The 12,490-nt window shown below is 35.8% G+C and overlaps 1 protein-coding gene across 1 annotated transcript in view; it reads left to right on the plus strand.

Moving 5' to 3' along the window:
- The window catches only part of LOC123663053 (hemicentin-1-like), a 47,374-nt gene that overhangs the window by 28,197 nt on the left and 6,687 nt on the right, over positions 1-12,490 (plus strand). Inside the window, exons 34-41 of the mRNA XM_045597794.1 lie at positions 414-633; positions 4,213-4,518; positions 4,910-5,088; positions 8,765-8,992; positions 9,743-9,905; positions 10,812-10,928; positions 11,090-11,184; positions 12,141-12,272. Of these exons, the coding sequence (XP_045453750.1) occupies positions 414-633; positions 4,213-4,518; positions 4,910-5,088; positions 8,765-8,992; positions 9,743-9,905; positions 10,812-10,928; positions 11,090-11,184; positions 12,141-12,272 (1,440 nt within the window). The remainder of the gene's footprint in view (positions 1-413; positions 634-4,212; positions 4,519-4,909; positions 5,089-8,764; positions 8,993-9,742; positions 9,906-10,811; positions 10,929-11,089; positions 11,185-12,140; positions 12,273-12,490) is intronic.

Genomic DNA, 12,490 nt, shown 5'->3' on the forward strand with positions numbered 1-12,490 from the left:
AAGAAATCGGGTCAACATATAGGCTACGAATTATCACGCTATCACCTACGAGCAGTGAACCTTTATTTCTTCAACGCATTTTGTAACAACGTGTAATCTAACGACGTATATTTGAATGCTGTTATTATGTTAATAACCATGCTATAAGCTAGCTTAACACTATAAATAAAGACATTCTGTAGTATATTTAGTATCAGCATTGCGCCCGTGCGAAGCCGGGGCGGGTCGCTAGTTTTAAATAACGTAGCCAATTATGAAATAATATTGTTAACACCGCCATAATTCTTTTAGTGTTTATATGAAATACATTTCACATTTTTGTTCACTATTTTCATTTTTTACGTTATAATGAATCTTATGTTACATATAACATAAATACTCATATGGCCCATGGTTTATGTGTAATATTCCAGCTCGGCTCAAGAGTTAGAATAGCTTGTAAAGCAGTTGGTAGTCCGTCACCTATAGTCCAATGGTTCAGATATGGCAACACCGTCAGTCAAAACAGTGAGGGTATTAACTACGCCGACTTAATGTTTGATCGTGTTACCATATCTGACAATGGGGATTATACCTGTATAGCGTCTAATGAAGTAGGTATTCAAGAAAAGAAAATAAAAGTACAGGTTTTGGGTAAGTATTACGTATATATAGATACAAAATATTAAACTAACTCATAGTCACAACAAATGGGGCTTTCTTAACCCTATACTTGGCAAGAATTTTTTTCTTGAAACTTTATATTTTTTTGAATTGATTTTACTTCTAGGTACATAGAGGACAGGTGAAAAAATAATAAAAAAAATCTACACTTTCTAATTATTTTATTATTAATAGTATCTTATAAGATACATTGCCAAGTATACATCCAAATGTCAATAAAAAGTAAGTATCCACACGGATACACTGTCAAGATAACATTATTCTTTAAACATTTAAAACTTTACAAAATAACGAGATCAATTTAAAATATGTAACATTTTCAACATATTATTGTAACAAAACTCTGCGCTATGCATCTAAAACAATATTTTCTTTTATCTTCTAATACTACTTTACCTCATGATAATAATAAAAATAGAAACTCAGTACCTTTCTTATATCTATCAGTCTCATCTAGCTTATCATTCTAATTAAATGTTTAAATGATTAGATTGTCACTTCAAAGGGTAAAACTTAAAAGTTAACCTAAAAGGAATAGGCATAATTATTGTTTATTTAGTATGGTAACTTTGGTAACAGTTTCTTTCAGGCACTAAACACAGCCTTACGTTGCATTTTTGGCCGAATAGACGGGTCTGCCCCTTCGTACAATACTTACACCGTCCTTTTGTTGAGTAGGTTGGAATATGACCAGCCTGATCATATCGTATGGCATCGGAAGGTCTTTCAGTCCGCGGATTCTTTATTGTTTGAGCTAAGCTCTCATTTTCTATAGCCTGAGTTCTCCTAAACTTGAGGAGGATCTCATGAATTTCCATTCGGAATTTTTTAAGTGCGATAGGTTTTGAACCTTTTAGGTCACGTCTATAAAGAAGCCACGCATTATTAATGCAAATGTCCACCATTTGTGAAAATAGGGGTAAGTACCAACGGTGTCCGCGGAATGGTGTTCGGTATAAAGCGATTAACATGTCCGAGAGATCTACGCCTCCCATATTTATGTTATAATGTTTCACTATGTTTGGGCAAGACACGGGTATTTTCCGTCTTTCATATTTATCGTACCTTAAAACTTCCTGAACAGGTTGAGAGTCTAGATAGGTGCTTGCGGTTGTAACGCATTTATTGTCGTGTATCAATCGATCAATGTAAAAAATCAATCGATGTAAAAAAGTTATCAAAGCACATAACTTTACATGCAGGTTGGCGAATGGATTGTGCTAAGGCAATGACAACTTTTGCTCCCAACCCCATGCTGCTTTTTTCCTCGGTAAATGTGTGAAATCGGAAAGTATCTTCTCCTCCGTAGACAAGGAAATCATATACGATACCGGAGATACCTGCCCGTACAAATATTTTATAGCCCCATTTCTTGGGCTTATTTTTAATATACTGCTTACGAGTTCCTGCTCTGGTACCTTTATGAGGCACCATCATCTCATCTATGCTGAATCGCGTTTCTTCTTCTACCTTTAAGCAGTTTGCACGAATCATGTGAAGGAGTGGTCTCACTTTGTGGTACCTGTCTCCATCATCAGACATATTGTCGTTGAAGTGCAAATACTTCCTATTTGAAATTTTTTCAACGGCATAATATCAGCCACTTTGTTATACCTGTATTTTGTCGACCAATAATCTGTGTAAGCTGGCATTTTAATAATCCCCATTAGTATTATGATGGCTAGAAAATCTTTTATGTCATTTTCTGTAATATTTATTGACGTACCTCTTATCTGTGTACTATAAATGTTAGTTTGTTGCACTAAAAGCGAGATGACTTCGTCGGAGAAAAATAACTTGAAGTACTCAATAGGTGTTAATCCCGTATTCGAGTTCTCAATCAAACCGTCTTCAATTTCAGCTACACCAGCGAATTTTTTGCAAGTCCATTTAAGTTCTAGTTTCTTGATATTTTTTTGCGGCTTTCTCCTTGTTACTAGAATTCTAGATTTTTTAAACCGAGTAGCAGTTGCAGGTGACGGTATGCTCAGTGACAAAGGCACATGTTCAAAGGTTCTCGGTGCGATGAATCGTAGTGATATACTAGATATACTAAATGGTGATGGTAGCTGTTCATAGTTTCCCAAAGCGGTTGGTCTCGGGGAAGGCACAGGTGATGATGTTATTAGTGGCAAAATGGATGGAGATCCTCTGAATGATGAAAGAAGACTGGAAAGTTTGTAATGATGTTGAGGCTAGAACCACATTCAAATCTTCATTTTCGTCTTCATCTGAGTCGAGAATGTTTAGTTTTTCAAACGAGGACGGCAATAATGGAGGTGGAGAGCTGCTGTCCGATACGTTAGTTCGAAGCGTGGAAGGTTGGTGAAATTGTAACTCATCAGATGACGAGTCACTGTCATCCAAATCGGATTTGGCTCCCGGCCTTGGAACGAGAGCGACGATTTGGCGGGCTCTATTTTGCTGTTGTCGTTTTAGAAGAGGTACCTACACCCATAAAAAAACATCTTTCAATCAAATTAGCTACAGATAGGCTTTAAATTTCACTACATATTTGACAGTGTATCCACACAGATACATAAGAAAAAGAGCGTAATTTGTAGCCAGACTAGCAATGTGCATCAGGAGATACTATCACAAAAATGTGTTCTTTACATGCTCTTTTTACAGTATTATAACAAAAAAAAGCACTTTTACATAAAGTAAAATATTTCATCTACATGATAAGCAACTTTTTTTATCCGATTACGACCAAATAATATTAAATAACTAATTTTCTTACCATGCGTGTAGTAGACGCGTGCACCCGGTCCGCCATTTTGCGATCTACTGACAATCTGAGGTTGCCAGAAACATTATAGTATTTTTACACTACTAAAGCACAAAAATATCCACTATTTTAGTTGTGTAGTTTTAAATAATGTGACTTCCGACGGGTGTAATATTTTTTTTTAATTAACGTATCCGCTAGGACACAATGTCAAGTATAGGGTTAACTTGTCATAAATTCGAACCCCGCTACTGACAATTTTTTTGGAACGAAGTTCCTTACGGCAGGCCTGCCATTTGGCAGGGCGACCGAACTGAAATAAATGTGGTACTAAAATCGTAAGAAAAATATATAACGGAAGTGCGTAATATCGGTCACACGACTGTATAATATGACGTTTGTAAAACTAAAATATTACTAGTAAACTTTTTTAAAAATATTTACTTATGTAATTTTATACTGTCGACAAAAATAAATAAAGACAGGTTTTTTATTTCACTTAATAATTTCAATTATTATTATTATTATTTTGTTTGATTTATTTTATTTTACCGTATTTGTTATTTCTATAGGTCATGTTTATGTTAACCGTTGTCTGGATGTTTGTATTTTCAAATCTTCCACTGACAATCTTACTACGATTTGATAAAAATAATTTATTATATTAAATGATTAAGTTTTGGGGACAATATCAATAACACAAGATTACCCAATGGCTAAAAAATAAATATTGTTACTAAATTGTTTTAATACATCACTAATTATTTATTCTACGGGGTAAAAATAACAAAACAATTGTCACTTAAATTTTATTCCAGAACCACCAAGAATCTTCCAAACGCTCGTCCAAAATGCAAATCATTCGCAGACCGAAATAGATCTAAAAGTTATAATAGGGCAAGCGTTCTACATGCACTGCCACCCTTACGGCAACCCACTACCAGAAATATACTGGTTCAAAAACGGCTTTCCGCTGAGGTTTTATGACGATACGATGGTGTCTTCTGATTTTGGTGAAATTATTATTTCCAAAAGTGCAAAAGAAGAGCAGTCGGCGAATTACACTTGTGTCGCTAGAAATAAAGTCGGTGAAGCCAGTGTTGTGTATTTGGTTGATGTTTTGGGTAAGTTGCTGTCTTAACTTATTTTTCTGTTGGTAATATTTCATATTTTTTTTTTCATAAATTGAATTTTAGGCTATAGTAAATTTTGAATTTATATTGGAGAAAACTGTTTTTTTATTTTGTAAAATAATGATAATAATATATAGAACTAGCGACCCCGCAAAAGTAGTTTTGCTATATATATATTAATATTCTTTATTGCACTTAAATTTTTTATTATTAACCCCCTTAATCCCCTCTCCCTTATAACTTAGAGGTATTAAAAATAAATGTTGGCCGATTCTCAGACCTATTCGATAAGCACACAAAATTTCATAAAAATCGGTCCAGCCAGGTATACGCAAGACTACGATAGAGCGGTTCCGTAGATGAACATTTTTAATATTTTTAGTCCCTCCACCCATACATAAAGACAATATAAAACACGCAAGCGTGCTTATAAATAATACGCTAAACTTGACGTGTCCTGCGGAGGGCCGCCCGATGCCCTTCGTTATGTGGTTCAAACATCCCTTCACAGAGGTCATAGAGACACCGAGAGTCAAATTGTTGGATGACAATTATACATTGGTAAGTTATTAAATAAGTAATTTGATTTTATATTTCAGAAAATTCATGCCAATTAAAAAATATCGGTTTAACAGTCGATTTGCGTATATTTCTATTGTAGCAGATGCTTCAAAAATTCTTTTTTTTTTTTGACGATCTAATCCGCCACTAATTCTCAAACGAAAATAATTATCTCCTTTTTAACCGACTTCCAAAAAAGGAGGAGGTTCTCAATTCGACTGTATTTTTTTTTTTTTTTTTTTTTTTTTTTTTTTTTTTTTTTATGTATGTTACATCAGAACTTTTGACCGGGAAGACCGATTTCGACAAATTTTGTTTTAATCGAAAGGTGGTGTGTGCCAATTGGTCCCATTTAAATTTATTTGAGATCTAACAACTACTTTTCGAGTTATATCCAATAATGCGTTTTTACTCGACGCTTTTTTCGTCGACCTACATTGTATTATACCACATAACTTTCTACTGGATGTACCGATTTTGATAATTCTTTTTTTTGTTGGAAACGGGATATCCCTAGTTTGGTACCGTGATAAGGAAACCAGGATCTGATGATGGGATCCCAGAGAAATCGAGGGAAACTCTCGAAAATCCGCATTAACTTTTTACTCTGTGTACCGATTTTTATAATTTTTAATTTAATCGAAAGCTGATGTTTATCATGTGGTCACATATAAATTTTATCAAGATCTGATAACTACTTTTTGAGTAATCTTTGATAACGCGTAGTTCCTTGACTATTTTTTCGTCGATCTGCGTTGTATTACTTGTCGATGTAATTGAAGTCGGTTTTTTTTCGTTTGCGAGCAAACACAATTATTGTTAAATTCCACACGTACGAAGTCGCGGGTACAGCTAGTCATTTACATAGTTAAACGCAGTTAGTACGTCTGTAACTAAAAAAAAAATAGTAAGAGTGATAGTACACTGATCTCATAAATTGTATTATTTTTAGTAACATGTAGTTAAATTAGTAGGACAGAATGAGAGAGAGAATATATATGGTAAAATGCGCAGCGGTGCAGCGGTCACGTTACTGGCTGTAACGCTGACAGTTCGAAGTTCGATCCCCGCCCACTTATATGATTGTTTCGGTCTAGGCGCTTGTGTGTTGTGTGTGTTTCCGGATCACCAAAACACGGAAGGAAACTCTACTACTTACCCTTGAGTATGAAATGATTATTTATTTATTTATATTATTAAAAAAAAAAAAACTAAATTATGTTAAATATTGAGTATAAACCATTTTTAATGGACGTTATTACTTGAATTATTCGGGCTAGTTAAGAGCACATCAACTATTATCTTAAATACCTAATGTGTATTAAAAAACCCTTTCTACAAATCCCTATCTATGTGGTATCTCCACCGTGACTCGTAGAGCACCCAAAGCTGTCGCTGCAGGTTGATATCATAGGCATCTGAAGGTGATCGTTACTCATAGTGGGGAAATTATCCGTTAACAGAGGTATAGCAAGGTTGAATTAAGCTGTGACTCTTTCTCTATGGACAAAGAGGTTTATATAGTCTGATTCATCTGAGTTCAGCTATAACTTACTTAGAATTTTTATAAGATATATAATTTATTCTTCTCTGACTTCTCTCGATTCTTCTCTGCAGAATCTACATTTCGAATCGGTTGTAGCTTCACTTTTACAAAAATAATAATTTATTTTTAAAGTTTTAATTTGTAAAATGACGATTCCAAAGTGCTCTTGGATCCTATTTGAATAAAGCTATTTTTGATTTTTGATTTTTGAATAATAATATAACAAGTGTAGCATATATTTTTAATAGCACAGTTATGCATTAGCGTTGCTATTTACTTTTTCTAGGCGACTGATTTAATTTATGGAATACCCTCGTATTGTATTACGTTGCGGTTCACCTTAGGGGGTAGTTGTGTCGCGACGCACTGGGTTTGCTGTATATAAGCGTAGCACAAGTAAAGTAGGTAGATAAGATATATAAAAAATTGTCGTAGCTATCTATACACGTTACATAAAAAGAATATAAAACCAAACTGAGGTTCGATTGAACTTAGCTTATATTTTACTGGTAAGTATAATTATTTAATATTGCTGTATATTTGTTTGTCAGTCATATCACTATGTTTTATAGCCTACTAGCTGTATCCTGCGCGCGTTTACGCTTTTTTTGGTCGTACCAACTCAGAAAACTTTGTGGCCTCATGCACAACACTTTGCTGAAGATTATGACATGATCAAATACATAGTTTACGATTCTATAAAGGACATACAGACAAACATTCATTTATATATATATATATATATATATATATATATATATATATATATATATAGGAGGCTTCTCTGAAAAATAATGTGTGTATGTGTATGTGTATTAAATTGCTTCAATATTACTTTCCCCTAGAGTAAACAAGTAACCAAATACACGTACAGGTAATTGGTTCGTAACAGATGATGTTTATATATTGACCAGCGACCCGCCTGGCTTCACACATGTATCAATTATAGTTCAAGGTCTGCTACGAGTTTTGCTTTGTTTTTTTTTAACCGACTTCCAAAAAAGGAGAAGGTTCTCAATTCGACTGTATTTTTTATTTTTATTTTTGTATGTTACCTCAGAACTTTTCACCAGGTAGACCGATTTCGACAAATTTTATTTTAATCGAAAGGTGGTGTGTGCCAATTGGTCCCATTTAAATTTATTTGAGATCTAACAACTACTTTTCGAGTTATATCTAATAATGCGTTTTTACTTGACGCTTTTTTCGTCGACCTACGTTGTATTATACCACATAACTTTCTACTGGATGTACCGATTTTGATAATTCTTTTTTTGTTGGAAAGGGGATATTCCTAGTTTGGTACCATGAAAACCAGAAAACCAGGATCTGATGATGGGATCCCAGAGAAATCGTGGGAAACTCTCGAAAATCCGCAATAACTTTTTACTGGGTGTACCGATTTTGATAATTTTTAATTTAATCGAAAGCTGATGTTTATCATGTGGTCACATATAAATTTTATCGAGATCTGATGACTACTTTTTGAGTAATCTTTGATAACGCGTAGTTACTTGACTATTTTTTCGTCGATCTACGTTGTATTATTTGTCGATATAATTGAAGTCGGTTTTTTTTTCGTTTGCGAGCAAACACAATTATGTAATACTTAAATTACTGGCTGTTTCTGAACAAAAACAAACGGTTTTATAAAATATACAATTTAAATATTATGCGCTGAAATTTATTTTTACTTTTAATTAAATAAATCAGAAACATGAATTGAACTACAATCTACCTGTTTCAAGATTTTTATCTAAGAAGAGATTTTTGTTCAGCAGTCAAATAATAATTGTATTTGCTTGCAAACGAAAAAAACCCATTTCAATTACATCGCCAAGTAATATAACGTAAGAAGACGAAAAAAATTAGCAAACGAACTAGTCGTCACTACGATTTTCGAGGATTTCCTTCGATTTCTCTGGGATTCCTCCTCACTTGGGATATCTCCTTCCCAGCAAAAAAGAATTATCAAAATCGGTTGATAAATGACGAGATTATCCATGAACATATATATATATATATATATATATATATATATATATATGTAAGTATATATGGTTGTCATAGTATGTAAGGCTGTAATTAGAATATCATCAATAACATACGCTTCAATACCATTTCCGACAGATAATCACAGAAACAAAAGTCTCAGATAGCGGTAAGTATTCCTGTACGATGACAAACAAAGTTGGAGCTACGGAACTTATATACGATGTGGTAATCTTAAAACCACCAACAATTATTGGTAATAAGGGAAATAACACTCAGGAAGAACACGTGGTTGACTTGAGAAAGAGCGTCGTATTGAAGTGTGAAGTGGATGGAAATCCTATGCCGAATGTAACTTGGTACAAAGTAAGATTTCTATTATTTTGAATATTAGTTTTTAATTTTCTTCTGTCATAGATAGTATTTAAAATTTGTATTTGAACAATCACATTTTAATTTTTAATTAGGTAGTCTTCAAAAATATAACGAATGCGCTGAGGTAATGTAGCTCATTTGTTTGGTTGATTCTGTTGTTTTTTTTTTGTTTAAAGCATTTTATAATCTGTTGTCACTTTTGATAGATTTAAGTATTTTCTTTATTCTTTAACTAGCTGTTCCCGCGACTTCGTCCGCGTTGATTTTATTATACTTTAGTCAATTTATTGTTCAGTTCCCAGAGTTATAAAATAAATAAATTTCTAAAATAAAAGTAGTCTAAGTTACTGCTTATTATATCAGCTATCAGCCAGAGAAAGTCCCGTTAAGATTGGTCCAGCCGTCTCAGAGATTAGCCGGAATAAACAGATAGACAGACAGACACACAAAAATTAAAAAAAAAATGTTATTTTGGTATATGTACCGTGTATACATCCATAAGTATTTAGTAAAAAGCGGTTATTTTAATATTACAAACAGACACTCCAATTTTAATTATTTTTATAGATGTATACATATAACACTTCTTTTTGCATATGCTCTTCACGTTAAAAATTGTAGTTCAATTTTACTTTGTTGTGTAATTTATGTTCACAAATACTGGTGATCCTACATAAATAAATGTATTGTGGTATACTTCATGTACGAGTCCGGCTGACAGTCGAACTATTTTTCAATAAGGACGTGCAGCGTCTAAGTGATAATGAGCCAGCCGTTCAGAATGTACGCGGCGGCAGCCTGTTAGTACTATGGGGCGCTCGTGAGCGAGACGCCGGGCCCTACGTGTGCGTTGCTGAGAGTAGCGCCGGTACTGCGCAGTATAGACACCTGCTTAGAGTCAGAGGTGAGTGTGCTGTTTGGAAGAATTCACACATTTTTTGAGGTAGGGCACAGTAAGAAATATACTGCTCAAAATCTGTTGAAGTACTTCAATCTTACAGAAGATCACAGCGGAATCAAATAAATAGGCTTTAAGTAGAGTCGGCAACTCGCTTGCGATACATCTGGTGTTGCAGGCGACTATAAGTTACAGGTGCTGTGTGGCTACGGCACTAAAGAATTTAGCCACCCCCTCTCTTCCCGACGTGGGCCCCCGTGGGTGTCGTAAGAGGCGACTAAGGGATAAAACAATTCCACTACCACCTTGGAACTTAAGAAGCCGACCGATGGCGGGATAACCATCCAACTGCTGGCTTTGAAATACACAGGCCAAAGACGGGCAGCAGCGTCTTCGGTGCGACAAAGCCAGTACTGCGGTCACCAACCCGCCTGCCCAGCGTGGTGACTATGGGCAAAACACATGAGTTCACGTTATTTTTGGCGTAAACTTGTGGAGGCCTATGTCCAGCAGTGGACTGTATAGGCTGTAATTATAAGTTACAGTAATCGCTTACCATCAGGGGAGCCGTAGGCTTGATTGCCGACCTAGTTATATTTTAAAAAAATCTTATCACGAAGATATCTAATTATCTAATTTGTAACTTAACTAAGTTAATTTCTAAAAAAGACTAAATAATACTAAATTCTGTGGTATGATAAATCTGACGATGACGGCAAGTGACTAATACGCTAATCTAGTATTTCGTAATCATTGTGAATGTTGATTTCGTTTAGGCCATAGAGATATTTCGTGACCTGGGTATATGTTCTTGTGTTGTTTATGCTTTCATACCCACGACACAGGGTTTCATTATACTTGAGACCCTTGAGTGTAGGGCTTTTATTAATGGTTTCGTTTTTATTATATTAGTGCCGGGTAAGTGGAGCCCATGGTCTCAGTGGGGCTACTGCAACGTAACTTGCGGTCTTGGATATCAGCGCCGCTCACGTCGTTGTCAGTACATTGACGACAATGACAACATTATTGGTGAGTTATTGAGATTGACAACAAGGAAACAACAACAAAAATTGTAATTTATGATATTGACCACTGCTAAATTTCTTACGTTCACTGCTTGTGATAGTTGAAAGTATTTTCTTTCGTTGTGTCAAACAATGTTCAATACAGTATTATTGTCGTGTTTTTAGATAAACTCAGCCAACCGGATAAAATTATGTTGGACGAATCATCGTGTAAAGGAAGTACTGAGGATAGACGGAAATGTCACATGCCGGCGTGTGAGGTACGTACCCCTAGTTACAATAATTTTTACACCACTAGATTGTCAAAAAATCGTACGGATCGAATGTTTGTAAGCGGGTATCGTAACTGTTAACACAGAGTATCAGAACATCCCCAGATGCTCTGGAACACAAAATTCCATTTCAGAGCATTATTAGATATTGTAGCTCCAGTAGATATTGTGCAAAACTTTTTTTACATTATTTATTTTTATAATTAGTGATGTAGTTTGAATTTTTGTAAAAATCGATCTCGAAACTCTTGCACTGTGTTTCTCTTATCTAACCCTGATTTTGGGTCTGCCTATTGCTTATAGATTCAAATTATTTTAATGGATCATCATTATCATCACTTCAGCTTATCGCAGTCCACTGCTGGACATATGTCTCCACAAGTTCGCGCCAAAAATGGAGTGAACTCATGCATGTAGCCCGTAGTCACCACTTTCACAATTTAATAGACAAACATCAAATCAATTATCTAAAACAGTGACTAAGTAAATGCTTACATCAAGAACATCTATCTAAAAAGTCATCACCTCAATATACTTGTTTAAAGGAAAAACAAACTTCTTCCCCGGAATAAATTTTATTTCCTCCAAAATGACCGAATAGAATTCAATCCCGATTCAAACGTAATCACATAAAGGTTGTGATGGTGAGTAACTGAGGTAGGGCACAGCAGGAATTTCCTGCTCAAGATATGGAGCGGCCCGACTGGGGTAGTACCTCGACCTTACAGAAGATCACAGCAAAATAATACTGTTTTCAAGCAGTATTGTGTTCCTGTTGGTGAGTAAGGTGACCAGAGCCCCTGGGGGGATTGGGGATTGGGTCGGCAGCGCGCTTGCGATGCTTCTGGTGTTGCAGGCGTCTATAAGCTACGGTAATCGCTTACCATCAGGTGAGCCGTACGCTTGTTTGCCGACCTAGTGGCATAGTATGGAGTGTGACGTAGGAGGAGGCGGCCCCGGGCCGGTGGTCGAGCTGGTCCCGCTGGGGCCGCTGCTCCGCCAGCTGCGGCGCCGGCACCCAGGCGCGCACGCGGCGCTGCCTCGCCGCCTCGCCTTGTGTTGGCGACAACGTGCAGGTACTACTTCTGTTTATTATTAAGGACAACCAACAGAAGATACATTATCATCATTACAGCCTATACAGTCCACTGCTGGACATAGACCTCCACAAGTTTACGCCAAAAATAACGTGAACTAGTGTGTTTTGCCCATTGTCACCATGCTGGGCAGGCGGGTTGGTGACCGCGGGGCTGGCTTTATCGCACCGAAGACGCTGCTGCCCGTCTTCGGCCTG

This window comes from Melitaea cinxia, chromosome 19 (assembly GCF_905220565.1).
Source record: "Melitaea cinxia chromosome 19, ilMelCinx1.1, whole genome shotgun sequence".
In the NCBI taxonomy this organism is placed as follows: domain Eukaryota; kingdom Metazoa; phylum Arthropoda; class Insecta; order Lepidoptera; family Nymphalidae; genus Melitaea; species Melitaea cinxia.